At 43.1% G+C, this 24,897-nt stretch overlaps 1 protein-coding gene across 1 annotated transcript; it reads left to right on the plus strand.

Annotated features, from left to right (window-relative positions):
* The first annotated feature begins 347 nt into the window (after nt 1-347).
* Nucleotides 348-24,421, plus strand: HRG (histidine rich glycoprotein). The gene is made up of 7 exons (XM_020810564.3): nt 348-648; nt 5,844-5,954; nt 12,090-12,177; nt 16,201-16,367; nt 18,783-18,896; nt 20,979-21,059; nt 22,916-24,421. Exons 1-7 carry the CDS (start codon nt 445-447, stop codon nt 23,702-23,704), a joined length of 1,554 nt encoding a protein of 517 aa, XP_020666223.3. The 5' UTR covers nt 348-444; the 3' UTR covers nt 23,705-24,421.
* The last annotated feature ends 476 nt before the right edge of the window (nt 24,422-24,897 follow it).

Genomic DNA, 24,897 nt, shown 5'->3' on the forward strand with positions numbered 1-24,897 from the left:
CCACAAAAATGAAGACTTAAGTCCTTATTTATTTTGAAGCCTCTGTGTTCCAGTCAAACGAATCAAACCGCAGTTGTGCAAAACATACATTTGCATCAAAGATCACACCATTTTCCTCCCAGTGGACTCATGTGTAAACACAGCCACCCTTTGTACCATCCTGTCGCCCCCCAGTTATTTCACTCTGCTTGCGTGTTATTCTTTTTCTAAACCCCCTCACTCTTTTCGTACTCTTTCCCTAACTGTTTGCTCCGTGAATCATTCATTTTTTGTTTACCTTTATTAACCAAAGATCAAGGCAAACTGGCTTTAATTACACTGATACTGTATTTATAAAAAAAAACATTGCCCTATTCAGCATTAACCTCGGCGTCTCTGGAAAGGCTCTCCACAGACGACAGAAAGGGGGGAAGTGGGAAAGCGCAGAGCCTCCTGCAGCCCAAAATGGAGCTGCTGGCAGCTACTGTGTTTCTTACAGTGTTCCTCTGTTCTAGCGCCCAAAGCCCGCCTGTTGTGGCTTCTGCGGACTGCAAGGATGCAGAAATAGAAAAGGACGCAGGGACGGCCCTCGACTTGATCAATAAGCATCGCAGGGAAGGCTACATTTTCACTCTGTTGCGTGTTGCCGATGCTCATGTACAACATGTGGTAAGTACTATAGGTGCGAGGGGCTCCTTCCGAGGTAAAGGTAAAGGTTCCCCTTGACATTTAGTCCAGTCGTGTCTGACTCTAGGGCGCGGTGCTCATCCCCGTCTCCAAGCCGTAGAGCCAGCATTTCTCCGTAGACAGTTTCCGTGTTCACATGGCCAGCGCGACTAGACACGGAACACCGTTACCTTCCCACCGAGGTGGTCCCTATTTATCGACTCGCATTTTTGCATGCTTTAGAACTGCTAGATTGGCAGGTCTTCCTTTCAAGACCACATGTCAAAAACGATTTATTTTTCATTTCACAGAGTTAACAATAGCTCCACATTGGAATACATACTCCCACAGAACTGAAATTTATTTATTTCTTATTTATTTATGTAACTTATATGCCGCCCACACTACCCGAAGGTCTCTGGGTGGCTTACAGCATTTAAAATACAATAAAATGGCAAAATAAAATGGCAAAATAATTAAAATGCAATTAAAATATATATTCTAAAAATTGCCATCAGACCCACATTTGATATTATTTCAGTTAAAAGCCATTTGGAACAGGAAGGTTTTGACCTGGCGCCAAAATGTCATCAGCGTCAGCACCAGACGAATCTCAGTCGGGAGGGCATTCCATAGTCTAGGGGCAGCTGCCGAAAAGGCCTTTTCTCTACAAGCCCTCCCTCTTATCTCCTTAAGGGACGGCTCTTTCAAAAGGGCCCCCTGGTTAGATCTTAACTGTCGGGTAGGTTCATATGGAAGGTATCCAGGGCCCAGGCCAAATTGATTTGGTGCAGAGATCTAGTCTCAGATGCCTAAATGTTTCTTGTCACAATTACATCATATCTCCCCTTAAGAGCCTGCTTGGATGTTAAGATCATCAGGAGAAGCCTTTCTCTGAGTCCCACCAACCCTCACAGGAGCGCTTGGTGGGACTACAGGAAACTTCTCGGTGGCGGCTCCCAGACTCTGGAACTTCTTGCCAAAGGAGGCCAGCCTGACCCCATCTCTGCTGTCCTTCCATAAGGAGATGAAGATCTTTCCTTTCAGGCAGACTTTTTATTTAAATAGCTGCCTGACCAAGGGGATATTTTAAAAGGAGCATTTGATTCTGTGTTTGTCTTGTGCTTTTAATATTATTTTTATTGTGAATTCTAAAATCTATGATCGTTGTTTAACTTTTTAAAAAAATATTGTAATAATGTATTATTTGGCTTTGATCTTTGTTTCTTATAAATGCTGTGAGCCATCTTTGATCCTTTGGGAGAATGGCAGCATAGAAATATTTAAAATAAACCACAGAAGGCAGTGCAATGAACCTATGCCTCTCAAAATGTTACAGGAGTACATTTCCCATCCTTACAGTTGTCCAGGCTGTTCAGAACTAAGGAAGAACTGGAGTCTAACAACACTGGAAAGGCCACAGGTTTCATACTGCAGGAGAAATGTTTTAACCCCAAAGGAAATCAATACGTTTATTTAAGACGTCTTTAAATCACTTAACTGTAGGCTTCCAGTGGAATTGGCTCAGCTTAATATGCCCTCAGTTATTAAACCCTTCTGATGAATTTCAGAGGAATAAGGCTAATTGTTGGCTTGCAAAATTCAATACTAATTTGTTTCTTTTCCTAATAATCAACAGCAACTCTAGTGGTCACAGGGGTTATAGACAGGAGTTTGCCTTTAGTGGTGCTGTATCTCTGGACCCAAGTACCCCAGGTAGAGATGTTCTCCATGGAACATTTAAAAATAAAGAATGCTTTGTAGGTCAAGTTACCGTATTTTTAGAGTGGTCACAAGACCAGATGGGCGGGGTATAAATAAAATAAAATAAAATAAATAATAAAAATAAGACTATACTTTTGTCTAAAATCTTTAAGCTAAAAATTGAGGGTCGTCTTATACACGGGAGTAAGCTGAGGAGAGAACAAAAACAAATGGAGGGGAAAGCATGGATCAAAGCGATCCTGAAGCGTTTTGATCCCTTTCCCCCTCACCCTTGCTAAGCCCCACTTAGATGTCTTAATTTTGGATTAGAAAAGTGGGGGGGCATCTTATACATGGGGGCATCTTATACGTGGAAAAATACGGTAATTTCATTTTTATTTTGTGTTTCTCTTTATTCCTGCTTTCATCTGTATTTATTAATCCCTCTACTTTCACTGTCCAGGCTATTGAGTACCGCCATAGTTACTTTGCAGTCAAAACTGCATCAACCAACCATCTACAGTAAGTGAGGAAAGTATCAGCAAGCTTGGGTATCTCAGCATTTCCACAAGCAGAAGGAGACTCCACACACATCTATAAGAACAAATCAGTGAAAAAATGAAGATGTCCAGCATCCACAAAAGAACTCAATGGATGTTGTCAGGGGGAATGCATGGCCAAGGGATGGGAGGGTGAATGAAATGGAATGAATGATGTGGCTGGAAGACTGAACAGTCTCATTCCACACTGCAACAATTTGACGTAGTTTCCAGTTTTTCTATCATAAATCCCTTTGAGCATTCTTAACACAAAAAAAGATGATCAGTGCATATGATAAAGAAACAAATACATGTTTGAGTTGATGGGAATGGGATTTTTGTTCAATCAATATTGAAAGAAGGGAATATCTGCACCTTTTCTCCTCTCTGAATTCCTTCCATTTCCTAGACCAGTGGTTCCCAACCTTGGTTCCTCATACATTCTTACACCAGAAATTCTGGCCACACAGCAAAGGTTGAAGCTTCTGGGAGTTTTAGTCCAAGAACATCTTGGGGACTCATGTTTGGGAACCACTGTCCTAGAGGATTGTGAAGAACTACTAGAGACTTAACTTCATGGGAGATACTTTTCCAAGTCCATTTTGTCTCATGAATAGTATTGGCAGGTGAGTCCACCCCCAGAAATGGCCATGAGTCTGTTTTGTTCATGGTGAGCAGCTGCCAGCAAAGCACAAATCGATGCTACTCCAATGTGACTTGCAAAAATATTAATTTGTTAGAAACCTGAAGACAAGTAGTTGGTTCGCTGGTTCAGATCCAAAGCTAGAACATACCTTTCCAAACCCCTTTCACCTTCCCCACCTCTTTAACAGGACCAACTCTACGGAAACCAGTTTAGAGAAGAAACAGACTGGTCAACATCACATTATGATTAAGAGGGCAAGCATTCTGATGTTCACATAAAATAATGGTGTAGATCAGTGGTTCCCAACCTTTGCATCCTCAAGATTATTGGACTAAAATTCCCATAAGCTTTCACCACTAACCGCCCTGGCCATGGTTTCTGGGAGTTGTAGTCCAAGAACATCTGGGAACCCAAGGTAGGGAAGCACTGGTGTAGATAATGGGAGTAGATTAAGCTATTGATAATTTATTTCATTTTCTAATGAGACTAATGTGTCTGTTGTTTGGAGAACCAATAAAACTAGAACTATTATTACCTTTTTCCCCCTCTCCCAATTGGCAATAACAGCTACATGGAAGCATTCTGGTTTCTCAAAAACTCAATAATGATCAGTGATTATATATATTATTATATATATATAATAAGAATGGTCGACCAGTCCAGATGGGCGGGATATAAATAAAATAAATAAATGAAATAAATAAAATAAATAAATATATCGTGCCTTCTAATACTGAACTTTGCTGGTGAGTGTCAACAGGATTAACAGCTAAATGGGGTCATTTGGAACAAAGAGGATGGGCATCAGAATGTCTGAGAAATCCTTAGGGTTGAAGAACCACAACATATTTGCAGCGAAATGAGCTGTCTTGTTCACCATGCAAAATTCAGTGTCAGCTGGTAGTCTGAAACAGAAGAGAGGGAGAATCACAGCGCAGAATCAATGGAATATCCAAATGATGGCATCGTTTACTCTCTCAACATTTACTTGCTCTGGTCTGTTGTACCTCAAAGTTTCATTGCCATTCTTAACTGTCCAATATTAATCACAGAATAACCAAGAAGAGTAACCTATTCTATATTAACTTACCCGAAACTTGTAATCACTATTTTAGATTGGTACCAATGGATGTTTCTCTTTTTATTTGTTCAACTTTGTTGAGGTCATTTTAAAGGGAAAACCATATGAAATAAGATTTAAGCTTCTCTGATCCTTATCCCAATTCCTATTTAAAGTACTGAACTGATCCTCAGCTGGATAGTACATGAATATAGCATAAGTCCCTTGAACGTAACCTTTCCCAACTGGTCCCTTATTGGATTACAGCTCCTATCACTGGTCATGTTGTGTCTGGGGCTCACGAGGGACAAAGTACAGAGGATCTGGAGGGCACCTAATCTGCAAAGAAAGGAATAGGTAATGAGTGAAGGGGACTCATCTTTGTCCTCTGCTTTCTCCTTGAAAAGAAGAGTGGTTAGATAAGGTCAGCGTGTGTAACAGGAAGTCAATTCCTTCTGGAAATGGGTCTGAAAAGCAGGAAAGGGGTTGACATTGAGGGTGGCTACATAAGCATTTAGCCTGTTGTTTAGTCCTCTGCTAGCATCCAATAGTTCAGTCCTAAAGTGCTGACATATTTGATGGAGTGAATCATCCCCTTCCCAAAGGATTCCTATCAGCACTTTTTTGGCCCCTGCCAGGGGTTTCTACCTTTTTCGGTGCAGTGAGCTCGCTCTGTTTTGTTTCATTCCCAGCATCCGGAAACGAACCAAAGCAAGCCTTTCCTTTTGAATTTGCCAATATTGGGAAAAGTGGCATAAGAAGAGAGCCACGTCAGGATCCTGACAAATTAAACACTTCCTCAGGAGTGTGAAGGGGCCAATGATATTTTTTTTAAAAAAAATTAAACGTACTAGAACAGCACAGATGCACAGCATCACTTTGAAAAATAAAAGTGAGATGAAATTGTGATGAGACAGGCAGGGGAATATTTATTTGCTTTTTCACTTAACGGTGGGATTGAGAGCTCGCCTGCTGCCGAATCATTCTAATATGGTGAATGCTTACATGCTATGTGTGCAGAAAAACTTTGCACCATAAAAATGCCATCAGTCTCCCGTCTCCTGCAACTGTCTCCTAAGCAAATGGAACCTTGGGCAAGTGCTTGGAGCCTGTGAAATGTCTCATTGATTGGAAGGGTGCACATTTAACGTTATCAATTAACTAAATCTGCCTATTCCTTCACCACCATTCCCCCACCCCGAAACATGATTAAACCTACTGTATTTCCTTCTGCCTTCACCCCTTCCAGGGCAATGCCTCCATCCTGTACTTCACTCTAGACGTGTTGGACACAGAATGTCCTGTATTATCCAGGAAAAACTGGTCATCTTGCGGGCACAGGATTTTCTACCCAAGCACGGTAAGTGGGAGCATCCTGAGGCTTTCCAGTCACAGGTACTGCTGGCATTTTCCTCCTCTGTTCAGGATGTCAAGTGTTCCTTTCCATCTTTAGCCTCAATTTGGGATCTCCCATCAAAACAAAAGACAAGTTTCAGAACAGAACTTGGACGAGTTGCTTGTCTAGACTGCCATTCCCAGAATATGGCATCTAACATGGTTGGATACAAAAAATCACCCTTAATGCAATTAATGTGATATGTATCTTGACCCTTAGGATGAAGCAGCAGTTAGTAGAGGTTATTGTTTATCTGCAGGATGCTCTTCTCATATTGTCTGAGTGCTCATAAAATCATAGAATAATGAACCTTAAAGGGGTCTATAAGACCACTGAGTCCAACCCCGTGCTCAAGGCAGGAGTACAAATTAAAGGATATCTGCCAGGGGGTTGTCTAGGTTTCTCTTCAATGTCTCCAGTGTTGGAGCACTCACCGCCTCTCGAGGTCATTGATTCCATTGCTGTACTGCTCTAACAGTTAGGAAGTTTTTCCTGATATTCAACCGAAATCTGTCTTCCTATAACTTGAGCCCATTGTTGTGTGTCCTGTACTCCAGGATGATTGGAAACAGATCCTGCCCCTCCTCTGTATGACAGCCTTTCAAATATTTGAAAAGTGCTGTCTATCTCCTCTTAGTCTTTTTTTTCTCAAGGCTAAACATGCCCAGTTCTTTCAGTCCTTCCTCATAGGGCTTCGTTTCCAGCTCCCTGATCATCCTTGTTGCCCTCCTCTGAACTTGTTCCAATTAGTCAGCATCCTTCTTGAGGTACGGTATCCAGAACTGGACACAATACTCAAGGTGAGGCCTAACCAGTGCCGAATAGAGGGGGACTACTATCTCACAAGATTTGGAAACTATACTTCTGTTAATGCAGACTAAAATAGCACTTGCCTTTTTTTGTAGCCACATCACATTTTTCATATTACAGCATCTAACAGCTGGCTACAAAATACACCTGGTTTGGGTTTTGTTTTATTTTTAAAGCAGATTTTACAACCGCTCCAGTGTCCAGTCAAGTCCTTTTCAGGCTGAGTGATTGCTTTAGTGTCTCTTACACTGTGGTCAACAGGGCCTGCAGACCTTCGGTACTGATCAAGGGGACAAAGAGCAGGGTTTGGTCAAAAAGAAGAAGTTGTTTTTTATCTGGTTTGGGCTGTTTGCTATGGTTCAAGCACCGCCTGACTTGTGTATAAATTGTGTTACATGACAGTTTTTAGTAAACAGCTATATATAACCTGTGTAGCTTTTTCTCTAAGAGCAGATATATCTGTTTCCAAATGCATGGGTGTCTTTTCTCCTAACTATACATTTTGTGTCTAGCTGTCCACTTAAAAAAAAGACATGGCTGACCTGGTCTATAGCAATATCCTGATCCAGGGATCTGGGAACAAACGTTGCCTTACTCAGGGTTAGAGATCTCCGCAAAGTGTTGCTTTCCTTATTCATCGGTCTCTTTTTGACCATATTTCCTCCATAAAGCATAACGGATGGGCTGTCACCACTGGCTAATTCTAGTCTAAACACCTTAGTTTGTCCCACTAGGTACTCTTAAGGTCTTATACCAAGAACTGCTCTCCTCAGTTTAATCCAGGGGCGGGGGGGGGGAGATATAAAGAAAAGCGTCTTGAGAATTGTTTGTCTAAAGCACAGGAAGTACAGAATTAAGACAAGCTTGAGAAGTACCCTAAGAATACATGAGGTAGGTTTGTAATGGCCCTAAGCATAAGGAAGGGCTTAGTGAAAAATTACTGTATCCTCTAAAACAATGCAAGAAGATGTCAGATACAGAAAGGGCTATATGAAGGAGAGGAGGAAAAGGAATAGATGAAGAACAAGGAAAGGCCACAGCCGTACACAATACTAAGTAAAATCTATCTAAACATGCTGGTTAAATATTAACCCCTTGGGTAGAACTCTGGGTAACAGAATAAACACAAAAATCACTGTAGAGCAGAGGTACACAGCCCCCGTTCCGTGGCCCGGTGCCATTCCATGGCCTGAGCCGGACTGCGGAGACAGAACGCCCACCCGCCCACCCTTCACGCACTCACCCCTGCACACCTGATTTGCACATGCGCGTGTGCTCCAGCTTGCCCGTGTGAGCACCACACATGCACACGAGCATACATGTGCCTGCACAAACACCATGCCACCGTTTGCACATGTGCACAAGCATGCATGCCTACACAAGCGTCGCGCTGCCGTTTGCGCGTGCACAAATGTGCATGCTCATTTGTGCATGAGAGAGAGTGAGTGCTCATTTGTGCATGCACATGAGCGTGGGGGTGCCCCGCCTTCCCCAGCCAGTCAACGGGGTGAAAAAGGTTGGGGATCCCTGCTGTAAAGGACAGGACCTCTTGATTATTTGTTGCTAGAAAGAGCCAAACTGAGAGCAAAGCCACGCATTTATGGGAAATCTCAGAGCAATGAAAAAGTGTTCTGCTTATACAGTGGTGCCTCGCTTAACGGGCGCCCCGTTTAACGACGAATCCGCATAGCAATGGCTTTTTTGCTATTGCTTTTGCGATTGCATTGCAATGTTGCCTATGGGGAAAATCGCTTTGCCATTTTTCCCCATAGCCCCATTTTCCCCCAGCTGACCGGCGGTGGCTTCGGAAGGACTATGGGAGAGGGTTCCCCCGCAGTCCTTCAGAAGCTCCCGCCGCTCAGCTGGGCGAAAATGCCGGTGGGGGCTTCGGAAGGACCGCGGGGGAGCCCTCCCCCGTGGTCCTTCCAAAGGCCCCATTTTCATACAGCTGATTGGTGGTTCAAAAATGGCCGCCTGCTGTGTTGCCTCTCTTTAGAGGCACCGAAAATGGCCGCCCCTATGGAGGATCTTCGCATAACGGTGAGTTTTCCCCCCATAGGAACACATTAAACAGGGTTTAATGCGTTCCTATGGGGTTTTTTGCCCCGTATAGTGACGAATCCGGATAGCGACGATTTATCCGAAACGGATTATCGCCGCTATGCGGGGCACCACTGTATACTGCCCCATAGTACTTAAAGCACTCTCTGGGTGGTTTGCGATTTAATTATGCAAGCTACACATTGGTACAGTGCCCCACCCCATGACCTCAGGACTCGATTGACTGACGTTGAAAGGATGTAAGGATGAGTCAACCTTGAGCAGGCTTACCTGAACCCATCTGGATCAAATTCAGGTTGTGAGCAGAATCTTGACTGCAGTCCTGCAGTTCAACCCCTGTGCCAGGAGGCTTTTATTGGAAGCTGATGTCGGTGATCTCATGTCTCAATGGTCTAACCAAGAAATTAGCTGGTGCTATCGTCTTAACAACTTTAGATTGATATCTAAAACATTTAGCTGGTTTCAAACAGATGGGCTAGTCTGGGGGGAAAATGTTTGAGCATATTCTGGATGCATATTCAGAGACAAAGCAAAGAGTTTTTCCTGTTTCAGGTTCCTGACAGGGTTCTGAATTACCATAACCTCCAGGGGGCTCTGTTGAGCTAAATCGGAATACAGGGCCTGACCATCATTCCTGCCCGGCTCACCAAACTGAAGCACAACTGAAAGAGTGGTGCCTTTCCCTCCACTTAGCCCGCATGTGGAATTTGGCTTAGTTATATACCTTTATAGGGTTAGGTTATGCAGCCAAAGCGAGTATAAATTAGAAAAAGCTTCTGGCTGACGGAAAGAAATTGTCTTTCTGACTTTTTTATTGTTTATTTCTGAGCAGTCTCTCTTCCCTCCCCCCCCCCAAAATAGCTGTGGGTGAGGGTCGCTTTGTTTGCACCAACCATATTTTCCTGGGAATGTGGCTTAGGGTCCAATAAGACACAGTCACACATTGTTGGCAAAAGAAAACATATTTGGTTTTCAGCCGCACGATCCTCTCCCAGCATTTTGCCTGAAAAATCAACCACCTGAGGCCATGTTTAACTCCAAATATTAAAGCAAAAAACAAAGCTCTTATCTGCAATCTGTGGGTGATTCGAAGATATTGAGATTACAGTCAGAGAGATTTTTAATACTTAAGGAATTGTCCTGCTCTCAGGTAGCAGGACAATTCCTTAAGTATTAAAACTAACTATTAGTTAAATACTTAGTTAAAACTAAGTATTAACTCCACCTTTAGAGTAAGAGCCAGAAGTATTACTTCCCCTTGAACAGGGCCCTCCAGGTGCATTGTCCTGATCACAGAATGTGATGACTGCAGACATATTTGAGCTTCCCAATGCTGCTAGTTTTTGTGGTGGGTTTTTTGTTGTTGTTGTTGCTTTTTTTTCTATGACAAGACCTGGATTGGATCCAGTGTACAGTGATGCCTCTCTTGACGACGTTAATTTGTTCCAGCAAAATCGCTGTAGAGCGAAAATGTCATAAAGCGAAATAAAAAGCCCATTGAAATGCATTGGAAACCGGTCAATGCATTCCAGTGGGCTGAATAACTCACCATCCAGTGAAGATCCTCCATAGGGGCGGCCATTTTCGGTGCCTGTAAAGCGAGGAATCCATCCAAAAACACAGCAGGGCGCCATCTTGAGCAGCCAGTGGCCGTTTTGAAAACCTGACGATCAGCTGTTTTGATCACTGTAATGCGAAGAATCGGTTCCTGAAGCAGGGAACTGATCGTCGCAAAGCAAAAAAAACCCCATAAAAACATCATTTTGCGATCGCAATTGCAATCGCGAAAACATCGTCGTGAAGCGGATTCATCGTTATACGGGGTAATCGTTAAGCGGGGCACGACTGTATGTAGTTTCAAGCAAACCCTTTGCTGCCCTTCCTACAGCTCTTTTAGAAACCAAGCATACTATACGTCCTGGTCTATAGAAACCCAGATTAGGTTAGAAAGTGCAATGTACTTTATTTAAATACTTGAAAACATTTCCCTTATTAAATCTACCTAAATTATCTTTCTTCCAATCCCTCAAAAATAATTTTTTTTAGCGTCAGGGAAGCAAAACATTGGTTTTAACTTCTGCAATCAAATTTCAAATTCTCGCCATATTTTGAATTTATATGAAAATATGTCCTGGGGTATTCAAATCTTAGTTATGTTATCAGTGTTATACTGCTAGTTTCCTTTTGGAAAAGCTTCAACATTGTGGTATTAGGATGCAACATTCACTTTGCCATTAGGCATACGATATGCAAGTTGCTTTTATTTGTGCTATCAGGTTGGAACCAACACGAAGCCACCCTAATAGGGCTTTCAGGGTAAGTAAGATATTTAATGAGTGCCTTTACCAGTTCCACCGCCGTCACCCAGGTGAGGTTCCACCGCCAAAATTGATCACTCTGTCTCTATACTACACTGAATATCGGTATTTAAGCAAAAGGAGAATCATGGGAAGATTAACTTAGATCCATATTGGATTGATTGAATGTTTTAATAAGATTTGGAGACGGTCATAAAGGTGATCATTTGGATGTGATCCTTTGGAGATCATGGAGAATCTGGTAGTGCTTTGTTCTAACACTCGGGTTTAGTCAGGAGAAGATTAATGAAATCAGTAAGACTTCTGGCAATTGTCTTGAAATCTCCCTGGGATATTTTGAAATTTAATGACTAAGACATAATAAATTCACAGTCAAGATCACTGCACACAATAGACTAGCTAACAACACCCATCAGTCACACTGACAGATCATCTCCCCCTTATCACAGCAATACACCCATAATTAAAAAAAAACACCCTGATCACCATAATCACCCAATCTCCTGAAAAGGACAAAAAGCTGATCCCACAGCTACAAATACTCCACTGTCCCACACACTACAGCAGAACACAGAGCTCTAGCTCCTGTCCTCTGAAGAGGCTGGCCACAGAGACTGGCAAAGCCTCCAGAACACGGCCAAACAGCCCAAAAAACCTACAACAACCCTCAGATCCCAGCCGTGAAAGCCTTTGAGAATACACATAACAAATTCTTTCTACGTTCTAAGAATTGCACCTTTGGAATTCTCACCACTTGGAGCAGGGGGACAGATGTTCGTAACAATGTGTTGTTTTGTAATCAACAATATTACCCAAAAGCACCTTTCTGATTTGCCTGTTGAAGCTTTTTTTGAAGAACAGCTAGGAACAGATAAGACACCTCTTTTTGTTTTTCTCTTGTCTTTTCCAGGAATTTGGGCAATGCAAAGCTGTTTTGTACAAAAACCTATTATTCAAAAAAGAGGAACTGTTTGGATACAACTGCACCATAAGCCCAGGTATTTTACACACCTTGTAAATGAAGCCATTATATACTCCAGAAAAGTATAAATACTTTCAAAGACACACTGGAAGCTCACCCACTGCACTGTCATTAGATGTAAAATGTTCTCTCCCAGATCAATCAGGGGAGGGAGAGGGCAGAAATCTCCTAGTGTTCACCAGATGATAAAGACTTCTCAACTAGGTGCCCTACAGATATTTTGATTTACAATTCCCCCTGCAAATTTGCATTATACTCAGCTACCATACGAGATATGTCATAATACAGTAATGGTCTTACTCCGTCTAGAACCAGGAAACACCCTTAGCCCCAGCCTGTGGCTTCCATCCTCATAGATGTTATTTTAACCTTAATTGTAGACCTAGTTGCTTTTCAGAGGAGTAGCCACGTTTGCTGTAGCAAAAACCTGTGGCAGCTCAAAATCTAACAAGATTACTTGGGGATAAGATTTCATGGACTGTAGCTCATTTCTGCAGATGCACCACTTCATGTAGCCCTTGAAAACTTGTTAGCTTTCTACGCCTCTGCAAGACTGCTTGTAATTCTAGCTTTTTCCCTCTCTGCTCCTTTTTTGTCCAAGATTAGTTCTTGCACTGGGATTATACCATGTTTTTCCCCCCAAAAAGACAGGGTCTTTTCTAATTTTCTAATTTTTTATTAGAAAAATAGAGTGTCATAGAATCAGATTATATTGCTCAAGCTTTAGCATAAAGAACATATTCAAAGATCATTATAGTTAAATAAAATAAGTAATCCCAATTAAAATAATAACCACTATTAAGCTGGGCTAAGGCAGGCTAGTCCCAACTCCTTCTTTTTCTCCACTTACATTCTTTCTCCTTCAAGTCACATACTCAAACCATCAAGTTCTTTTTCTCTCCCATCATCATGGAATCTAACTTCTGAACTTCTTCCACAAAACCCATCATCCATTTTCTACATTCTCTAACTCCTCCCTTCTTCTTGACACTTTTTGGTTGTTAACCAATTAGCCTCGAGGGGCTATAACATCCTCCTCCTTCAATTCCTATGAAAATCCAGGTGTTTTATCTCTTCTCCAATTAGCTTGGAATGTTGAGTCTTCCACGGGTCCTTTGTTCCGACTTCCTGCTTTAAAAGAGCGTGTCCCAGGACCGCGTGCCTACTAATGGCACGTGAAATTCTCAAATTGTATCTCTGGCCTTAATACGGTAAATAGGAAAGCCAATTAGATTTGCAAAAGCCTGGGAGTTAGGAAAGTTTTAAGGATCAGATCATACTTTTGCACTATTAAAGAGCCGGCTGGGTAGGTGGGGCTCGTCAGCCCTGGAAGGCAGCCCATCTAGGAGAAGGAAAACTCCGATTTCAAACCTCCACTGCCTTGTGGCTATATCCACTCATGGAAAAGGATTCAGGAGTTAACCTCGAGGCAAAATCCGGAGCTGGAGTCCCGAAGGCAGCATGTGTCGTTCTGCCAACTCCTGCGACGTTGCTGGAACCAGTTGTATTGGCTCTTGCCTTTCCATTGGACCATTTCAGCAATGTGGAGAGGGGGGATCTGCTGCTTGGGTAACAGCCTATCCTCCATATTACCTTACCCGGGCTTCATGCTCTGGAGAGGACACTCCTCGATTCAGAGCATGTTACCATAGTCTCTCGAGACTGAAGGATGCCTACAACAATACTAATTTTTGATCCAAAATACATGTTAGGGCTTATTTTCAGGGGGTGTTTTATTTTACAGTCATGTCATCTTCATCTGGTTGCTGCACAACGGTGGAGGGCGGGGTTTCACTTAACTGGGGCTTATTTGGGGGGGGTAGGGCTTATATTACGAGCAAAAGGGGTGTGGTGGTGCTGCGGGTTAAACTGCAGAAGCCTCTGTGTTGCAAGGTTAGAAGACCAGCAGTCGTAAGATCGAATCTATGTGACGGAGTGAGCTCCCGTCGCTTGTCCCAGCTCCCACCAACCAAGCAGTTGGAAAGCATGCAAATGCAAGTAGATAAATAAGTACCACCATGGTGGCATTCCGTGTCTAGTCATGCTGGCCATGTGACCACGGAAACTGTCTTTGGACAAAACACTGGCTCTATGGCTTGGAAATGGGGATGAGCACCGTAAAGAAAAAAAAATACAAGCAAGCCACAACTAGAGTAGATCCATTTGAATCAAGGCAACTTATGGAGGAGTTGACTCACCAAATTCCCACTGTTTCAATGGGCCTCAGGGAGTGTGATTTACTACACTAAGCAACAGGAGACTGACAAAGTGATAACCTCCAGAACTGTAGATATCCTGCCTCCACTACAAGTGTGAATTCTGCAATACAGAACATCACAAAGTACAACAACAACAACATGGCATCAAGTTGATTCTGATTTAGCAGTAACCCTCTTTCCAGGGTTTTCTTGGTGTAGGGCACCCAGAAGAGGTTTCCCATTCTTTTTTTCTGGGGGCATCCTTGGACTACGCAATTTGCTCAAGGCTACACAGGCTGGTTCTTCTCCCTGGAGGGACAGTAGAGGATTGATGTCTCCGGTTTCGCAGCCAGGCACCCAACTCGCTGAGCTAGCCAACGAGGGCAACCACATTAAACAATGCAGATATAATTTGTTGTTCTTTAGTGTAGTTAAGTCCTGTCCAACTCTTTGTGACCCCATGGACCAGAGCACGCCAGGCCCTCCTGTCTTCCACTGCCTCCTGGGGTTTTGTCAAATTCATGTTGGTAGCCTTGATGACACTGTCTAACCATCTCATCCTCTGTCGTCCCCTTCTCCTCTTGCCCTCACACTTTCCCAACATCAGGGTCTTTCCCAGGGATTCTTCTCTTCTCATGAAATGGCCAAAGTATTGGAGCCTCCGCTTCAGGATCTGTCCTTCCAGGGAACACTCAGAGTTGATTTCCTTCAAAATGGATAGGTTTGTTCTCTTTGCAGTCCAGGGGACTCTCAAGAGCCTCCTCCAGCATCATAATTCAAAAGCATCATTTCTTCAGTGGTCAGCCTTCTTTATGGTCCAGCTCTCACTTCCATACATCACTACAAGAAAAACCATAACTTTGACTATGCGGACCTTTGTCGGCAAGGTGATGTCTCTCTTTTTTAAGATGCTGTCTAGGTTTGTCAACGCAGGGGTCTTTTAATTTTGTGGCTGCTGTCACCATCTGCAGTGATCATGAAGTCCAAGAAAGTAAAATCTGTCATTGCCTCCATATCTTCCCCTTCCCCTTTGCCCTAAAACACGCTGGACATGAAATTCTATTTCAAAATACTGAAATACTGGACAACACCAGCAATCATTAGACTGCACAGGGAAGCCACTGAAATCCACAAGCACCAGCAGAACTTCAACAAAAAAAGAGGAAAGTTTGAAACTCAACAAAACTTGGCTCCCAGCTCTCAAAAATACAGTGTGCAAAAGGTCAACAAACTCTACCCAGCCACAAGGACTGGGGATCACTACACACAAAAGACCAGCTAATGACACCCATCAATCACAGTGACAGATAATCTCTCCTCCTTACCACAGCAATACACACACTTATCACCCATCTCTTGAAAAGGACAAGAGCCTATCGCACAGCCATAAATAAACTCCCAAGCAAACTACACCAGAGCACGGAGTGCTGTCCTCTGAAGATGCCGGCCACAGAGACTGGCGAAATGTTAGGAAGAACAACCTTCAGAACACGGCCAAAGAGCCCGAAAAACCCACAACAACCATCTTCCCCTTCTATTTGCCAGGAGGTGATGGAACCAGTGGTCATGATCTTAATTTTTTTGAATATTGAGCTTCAGACCATTTTTTGCCTAAGATATAATTAGACAACTTAAATCATATGTAAGAGTCCTCATGCAATCCAAAGTTAAAGAACAAAATTGATCTAAACTGTTGTTATACTTTAGAGATGATCACATTATGGACTGAAATCTTTAAAGTGGTGCCAAATTGTGAATATGATTCCTCTAGCTCTTCTGTGTGCAAGTCTAATTAAGAACAACAGTGTTCTAACTCTGATAACTTTGCTTTTTTTTCACAGTTCCACAACATTTGTACAAGTGCAAAGACTGTCCGGTAAGGGTAACCCCCTTGCTAGATGTTGAAAAGTACATAGAAGAAGCCCAGAAGATCTTGGAAAAATATAACCAGGAATCCAATGAGACGCACAACTTCAGGGTGAAGAAAGTCATAAAAGCTTTTAGTGTGGTATGTGTTGCTGTAATGTCAGACTTAACCTATGAGATACCTAGTCATGTAAGCAAGTTTTTGAAGATTTTGAGAGTCATGAAGTGCCTGTGACTCCATTTATATGCTACTACAGTGGTGCCTCGCATTATGATGTTAATTCATTCTAGCGAAATCGCTGTAGAACGAAAACGTCGTAATGTGAAAAGAAAAAACCCATTGAAACGCATTAAAACCCATTTAATGCATTCCAAAGGGCTGTAAACTCACCGTCCAGCGAAGATCCTCCATAGGGCGGCCATTTTCGGTGCCTGTCTAGCGAGGAATCTGTCCCAGAAAACAGCGGGGGGGGCATTTTGTTTAACCGGTGACCATTTTGAAACCACCGATCAGCTGTTGGAAAATTGTCGTTTTGCGAAGAATCGGTTCCCGAAGCAGGGAACCAATCATTGCAAAGCAAAATTCCCCCATAGGAAACAACGTTTTTGCGATCGCAAAAGCAATCGCAAAAAGTTCATCGTAATACGGTTTCGCCGTTAAACGGGGCAATCGTAAAGCGAGGCACCACTGTATGTGTGTGGAATTATTTCAGTTACATCCTGTCGGGCTTCGGGTTGCACAGTGGGAAAATTAATTTTTTTATGGGTTGCCCAGAAATGGTTGGAGTGAAAAACAGGGAAACATCTGTCTGAGCCAAACAGGTTGAATGTTTTGTTTTATTTTATTTTAGGATCATGATTCAAGGGGCTGTAGAAAAAAAAGTAACTTTTTCCATATCTGAGGCAAACATGAGACATTATGGGATGGAATGAGTTGTGAACCCCATCTGAGGATCTGTAGGAGGAAACCCTGAGAGGGGAAGGAGTAACATTTTCACACAGAGTGAAGTTAAAGATTTTGAATGAGCAGCAAGGCTAGTTTCCTTTTTCAGTTTTCTTTCACAGTTTTAAAGCGACACCCCTCTCCAATCCAGGCTGCAATATCACTTGCAAACTAATGAGTTTAGGAGAGGAAAGAAGGTAAAGCTTCCAGTTTCCATACTCTCCTGTGACTTCATGTGGAATTAAAATGGCAGCTGGACTATTTTAAGCACCATGGAGTAGTAAAGCTGGGCTTTTAAAATGTAAAAGAAAAGGGTCAGTGCCTGATGGATCTCATATAAATTGTAATTAACATCACAGCTCAGACCCCAAACGCTTGTGCTTCTCAAAACTGAACAAATTCTTCTCACAACCTTTGCAAAGTATGATGGTCTTGAATTTTCAGTTAACCTGGCTACCTCCTCCACCAGCACAGGGCACTTATAACAGCCACCTAGAGTGGTCGTATGGACCAGATCGGCGGGATACAAATCAAATAAATAAACCCTTTCTTTAGGTAAAGGTTCCTGTTGACATTTAGTCCAGTTGTGTTCGACTTCAGGGCGCGGTGCTCATTTCTGTTTCCAACCCATAGAGCCAGCGTTTGTCCAAGGACCGTTTCCATGGTCACGTGGCCAGCACAACTAGACACGGAACGCCATGACCTTCCCACTCTGGTGGTACCTATTTATCTACTCACATTTACATGATTTCGAATGGCTAGGTTGGCAGGACCTGGGACAAGGAACGGGAGCTCACTAGTTGTGCTGGCCACGTGACCACTGAAACTGTCTACAGAAAAACACTGGCTCTACGGCCTGGAGACGGGGCTGAGCACTGCGCCCTAGAGTCGGACAAGACTGGACTACATGTCAAGGGGAACCATCACCTAAAGAAAGGGTTGTTATAAGTGCCATGTGCTGGTGGAGGAGGTAGCCAGGTTAACTGAAAATTCAACACCATCATACTTTGCAAAGGTTGTGAACCTTTACCTTTACCTAAGTGAGATTAGGATGGTAGTGAATCACTTGCACCCTCTAGTTGATTCTTTGCAAACAACCAGTCTACCATCCTTGGAAAGGCAATGTTTGTGAACCCTCAAGTAGCAGAAAAAGTTTAACCATGTTGAAATGTATTAATATGTTAATGACATGACTATCATTGGAACTATCCCTGGAATGCAAATAATGCCAACCTTTGCATATTTAATTGCAGAGGCACACATGTTGGTAACTTTGATGATACTGTCCAACCATCTTGTCCTCTGTCGTCCCCTTCTCCTCTTGCCTTCACCTTTTCCCAACATCAGGGTCTTTTCCAGGGAGTCTTCTCTTCTCATCAGATGGCCGAAGTCTTGGAGCCTCCGCTTCAGGATCTGTCCTTCCAGTGAGCACTCAGGGTTCATTTTCTTTAGAATGGATAGGTTTGTTCTCTTTGCAGTCCAGGGGACTCTCAAGAGCCTCCTCCAGCACCACATATTTCACGCAGCTTTTCTCAAATTCAGTAAACAAGGTGAGTTTTCGTATTTTGGATGCCTTTATTTTATCTTTATTCTCATATTGTCTCTCCTATTCAGATAGGATCTCGAAAAGGATACTATGTTGAATTTATTATAATGGAAGCTGACAATCCCGAAGCTGGTTTCCCAAAAAATGAGTCAAAATTGAAGTTTCGCTCTAAAAGACATGGGGTAAGCAAAAACCTATAGTCCCTTCAACACAGAACAAAGGACCAATCTAACAGTCAACCAAAGGATGCAAACTCTCATGCAGTTAAATCAAAACTACCTTATAAGGTAGGGGCATGGTGGCGTTGCGGACTAAACTGCAGAAGCCTTTGTGTGCTGCAGGGTCAGAAGACCAGCAGTCATAAGATCAAATCCATGCGATGGAGTGAGCTTCCGTCTCTTTGTACCAGCTCCTCACCAACCTAGCAGTTTGAAAGCATGTACATGCGAGTAGATAAATAGGTACCACCTCGGTGGGAAGGCAAACAGCGTTCCATGTACAGCAGCTGGCCACGTGACAACGGAAACTGTGTTCGGACAAACGCTGGCCCTACAGCTTGGAAACGGGGATGAGCACCGCCCCCTAGAGTCGAACACGATTGACTAAAATGTCAAGGGGAACCTTTACCTTTACCTTACCTTATAATCACCTGGATATGTAATACTCCAGTACATACTGTATAAGTATGCATTCTGTGTGCTAGGGCTACAGAGAGAGGACCTGCTTGTCCTTCTTCTCAAAAACAGAATCACAGAATGGGAAGACGTCTCAGACAGCCTTCAGACCCACTCCTGCTAGGACAATGTACATGCGCAACATGCTGACAGAGAGATGCTCAGCTTCTGCTTAAATGCATCCATCAAAGGAAGGTCTAGAACTCTCAAAGCAGTTGCCAAACAGCTCTTACCATGAGAACGTTCAAGTCTAGCAACTATGACTGGAATCAAGATTCCAAGTTTTCATCTCACTACCAACAGCAGCTAAGAGCTTATTCTCTGGATGGAGCATTTATAGCACTAGTCTACAATGTTTTAGAAGTTGTCTGCTTCAGAAATTAAATATGCTATTTACTACGTAGGATTCCGTGCACATGCTCTTGGTATGTTTCCTGTCATGCCACCTGCATGAGGTTTGCCTTGTCTTAGTTATTCCAGTGACAAAATGTACAATTTTCTGTACTTCCTGAAAACATTTTTCAGGATTTTTCAGAGACAGAGAAACAGAGAGACAGAGAGAGAGAGTCATGTTGAAGAGGGGACAGGTTTGTTTTCCAGGGCTCCAGAGACTAAGACACAGAGCAATGGTTTCAAACTAGAAGAAAAGAGATTCCATCTGAACATTAGGAAGAACTTCCTGACAGTCAGAGCTGTCTGGCAGTGGAAGAGGCTGCCTCGGAGGTGGCGAAGTCTCCTTCTTTGGAGGTTTTTAAGCAGAGGCTGGATGGCCATCTGTTGGGAGTACTTTGATGGATATTCCTGCATGGCGGGAGGTTGGACTAGATGGCGTAAGTGGTCTCTTCCAACTCTATGACTCTTATCAGTTAGTGATTTTACTGCCATTTGACATGATGTGCTTTTTGACCCTTTCCTGCAGGGGTGGGCAGGAGGTGGAAATAAGAAAACAGAAAGGCACTAATCACTGGGCATGGAATAGAAGGGCACTCAGGTGCACAGGGTGGGGAGGAAGCTTTTAATTATTAAGCCCAATGTATTTCATAACATTTTTATTCCTCCGGACACAAAATACAAACAATGTAAAACTTATTGCACAAGTATTTGTGTGAGCTTTGTTAGTGAAACTTAGAAGTTTTCTGTTTCCCTAATTTCCATGGAAAGGGGTCTTTGACAGCCAGTTTAGTGCCACCCGTGGTGGCGCTACGGGCTAAACCGCAGAAGCCTGTGCTGGGTCAGAAGACCAGCAGTCGTAAGATCGAATCCACGCGACGGAGAGAGCACCCGTCGCTTGTCCCAGCTCCCGCCAACCTAGCAGTTCGAAAGCATGCAAATGCAAGTAGATAAATAGGGACCACCTCGGTGGGAAGGTAATAGCGTTCCGTGTCTAAGTCGCACTGGCCATGTGACCATGGAAGATTGTCTTCGGACAAAACGCTGGCTCTATGGCTTGGAAACAGGGATGAGCACCGCCCCCTAGAGTCGAACACGACTGGACAAAAATTGTCAAGGGGAACCTTTACCTTTACCTTACCTTAGTGCCACCCAGTGCAAATGTATAATTATATATTGCTGTTTCCTTTGTATCTACAGCACATGGGATTCTGCACAGGAAGAGTAATTCAAGATCCTGAAGTGGTTGGAGCAGATTCCTGTGTAATTTTTGATATTCCTGTAAGTATCCATGTTCTCCTGTGGTTAGAACAGCATGAATAGAAATCACAACATTTGAGGGTGCAATGGGATGATTTGGTGGGGTCTGAGGTCAGGCTGGTTCTCTCCTTTTCCTGGCAACCACTTGATATATGGGCCATCACAAATCAGTCCATCCCTGATTTTTGCCTACCTGTACCTTTTTTGGCTTCCTGTCAGGGTCTACTGTTTTTGGTACAGACAGGATCACTTCATTTTGGTTCCAGCAGGTGTGATTGCTGGGACTGAATCCAAGCATACAGGCATCACTTTGTTTAAGCCACATTCTTATTAGGAAATTGAAAACCTCCTCCCACTCCCATACAGAGGGGGGAAACAGAATTAGAAGCAAAGAAGATCCGGGGCTGAATTGATTGCTTAACAAATCAATTCAGCACTGTACCACTTGAAAATATATATTATTTTAAATCGAATATTTCTTCCTGCTGCTCCACAGAGGAGGAGACAGGAGTGGAAAAGGAGACTTTTGGCAGTGGCATATAGCAGCATGATCTCTCGTGACCTTTGCAGTGCATGTGTGGGTGCAGAGCAGGGCTGAAGATGTCAGGAGAAGAGCCTCTTTTTTCCACTATTTTTACTAAAAATATATCTTCTTTTCTTTCCCTTTAAAGGGGGGCAATAGACTAAATAGGTTTGCATGGGGTGTGGTGGTGTTTTCTGCCCTAAAACTACACAATCCACATTAAAGAGTTACCCTCATATAGCATATCACACCTAAAGCGACCCTATTTTGCTTGTTATAGCCGCCTAGAGTGGCCTTTTAGGCCAGATGGGCGGGGAATAAATAAATAAATAAATAAATAAATAAATAAATAAATAAATAAATAAATAAATAAATAAATAATAGCCCATCCCATTTGGCCATCTAGTGGCATCCTTGCCGTTTCAAAAGCAGTTTGCTATGTAGAATGGGAAAACATTTTTCAAAAATAAACAAGTGTCAACTCTCTTGCCACTACTAGTTCCATTTGAAGAAATAGAAAGCATACATTAAAATAAAATGGTGTTATAGTAAAAGCCATTGCACAACAATTTCTATTATCCAGCTATAAATAAAGCTGGAACACATACCCCAGCCAACTTGGCCACTAACTATACTGCTTGGTGGTCTTAGCAGTCCAAAACAATGACTTTTCCAAGCTCCACAATGTAGTCTATATTCCAAGCATGTTCTCAACACCTCTAACTGCTGGTTTGTATACATTATTTATCCTTTATTCAATGTAATTGTTAATTGCTTCTCTACCCAGCATTTTCTTTGTGTCTTACTTGTGAAATGTAGTAGCATCCTAGGAAGATATGAAGACCTCTGCCGGTTCAGGTAGAAGACCTTTCTAGGCCAGCAGTACGTTACACAGTGGCCATCCTGTTGTCTATGGGAAACACATGTGGGGCACTGATCCTTGAGAAAATAAGAACCTGTATTCATATATTGAAAGGAAGCTACTGCATTTCACAGCAGTGGCACAAAGAAAATACTGTGGGAGCTCACTTGCAAGAGCTAATTGCAACTAACTGGCAACCTGCTGGGACACATCTCAGCTATGCACATGGTCACCTTATAAATTAGGCACAATTAGCTGTAATATGTTACACAGACGTTACACAAACACCAGTAGGATTCTGGCCCATAGCTGAATGTCTGGAAGCTACTGTCAGCTGCACTGCAACAGCTGAATTTGTTGAATGCATAAATGAATGCAATAAAGATGGATATTCTGTGACGGACTTCTAACTAACTCTGTTTTTCTTTGCTCTCATGTGTATTGTATGTTCACTTCAATGACGGCTGTATTCCTTTTATATACTTACAAAAGCATGGCAAGCATCCCTTCCACCACCATCACCACTGTCACAATGATTCAGAAGAATTCTATCATCGTTGCGATGTGCCTGCGCATGAATGTGACCCTCCACCTCCTGGTCCACCACATAGGGATCATCATCATCACCATCGACCCCACCATCACCATGACCATCACCCCCACCATCACCGTCGCCATCGCCATCGCCATCCTCGTGATGATTCAAGAGAATTCTTTAACCGTTGCAATGTGTCGGGGCAAGAAGGTGGACCTCCACCTCCTGGTCCACCACACAGGGACCATGATCACCATCATCATCACCACCAACATCCTCCTGGCCACTGCCATCATTGTGGGCCTCCTTGCCCTCCTGATGGCCCCTGCGATCACCCACGACCACCTCATTTTCACAGACATGGTCCCCACCGCCGACACCACCATCACGATCACAGGTGTGGCAACAATGCGGACGGACAAGGAGGTTTTTCTTCTGAAGACGGTGGTTCACTGAGGCAACACCACTCTTTCCACCACGGCGATGGTGATTCAGTACACTACATTCCAGTCTTGAGTCAGAATGATGTCCTTCAAACTCCTGGGGCCAGCTTCCTTGACCGTCATCCGTATGGTCCACATAGAGGGCCCAAGGAACGGGTTTCTCCTTGCAGACATGCACATGGAAAGCCCGTTGTTCAGCCTTTCCCAGAAATTCCTTCAGAATCAAAATTATGCCCAGGGAATATCAAATCTGAACCACCAACAGGCTTGTTGTTATTATATCCATCACAATCTAAACACTGAAATTACCTTTGAATGGTGCGTTTATCTTCAGTGAAAGGACTATATCCAATTATTAGTGCCAACCAGAGTAGACCCCTTGGGTGAGCAGGGCTTGTTAACTTTTATGTAAATCCCACTGATCCAGTGGATCTACTATGGGTGGTGCTAACTACTGGATTTAGCCAAACGTGTCTTCAGTTTGATTTAAAGAATCATTTCGTTGGCTTCAACTGCATGGCACACTTCCTGTAAGCTGTAACCTTCTTCCTCTCCTTCCTGTCCTACCAGAGTTTGAGCAGTATTATAATTATTTTGACTTTGGACGCAACAGTTCTAAATAATGATGTTGTTATGTATCAAAACCGTTCTCTTAAGATTTCTCAGCCAAAAGATAGAACTAGGGTGAATCATCTTGGGGTTTGACCAAGGGTGCTAAAATGCAAGGGATACAACATGTGCCACTGGAAGGGTGTAAACTGACCTCTTGACATTTGATACTGGATGGATACAAACCTACCGTCCCTAGGCACAGATGCTGCCTCCAGCCACTTCTTCCTGGGGCAGAAGGAAACGCAAAACAGACGGTGGAACCAACGTAGCTGTCACATGCTCAGACCCAGGTCTTCTTCCCCATTTCTCTATCCAATCCCCACATATGCTTATCTCATGTGATCTCAAGAGGGCACAGATGCCCAAAAGCTAAGATTCTAAGAAAAATAAAATGTCTATATGCACAAATACTACGACTTGTTTTATTTGGGAAGGAAAGAAAATTTACTAAATACTATTCTTTGGAGCTCCACTGACTTTGCTCAGTTTATTTTGTCCCATAATTTCTATTAGGACCAGGCCAGGTTGAGGAGAAGACTAGGACGCATCTCAGCGTGGAGGGTATGCTTTCTGTTTTGGTCCCCCAGAAGTTTGGTCCTCGGCAAAATCCCAAAGCACAGCAGGGGAAAGATGTTTGCTTCAGTAACGAGGCCAGATCACAGCTTGAAAAAATTTACTTTTTCTAGTCTAAAGAGTAACATTCCTAAGCTGGAGGAGCGTCCAGTCCGACAGGTTAAAACAATGTAAAAAATGACAAGAGCTGGTGTAAGTACATAAGGTCTGTAAGAAACACAGCATTATATTGACCTGGCCTCTTGATCAGTCAAGGTCAGCATGGCCCCTAAACCGAATTGGCAGCAAGTCACTAAGGTTTTAGGGAGGAC

Source organism: Pogona vitticeps, chromosome 3 (genome assembly GCF_051106095.1).
Source record: "Pogona vitticeps strain Pit_001003342236 chromosome 3, PviZW2.1, whole genome shotgun sequence".
Classification (NCBI taxonomy): Eukaryota; Metazoa; Chordata; class Lepidosauria; order Squamata; family Agamidae; genus Pogona; species Pogona vitticeps.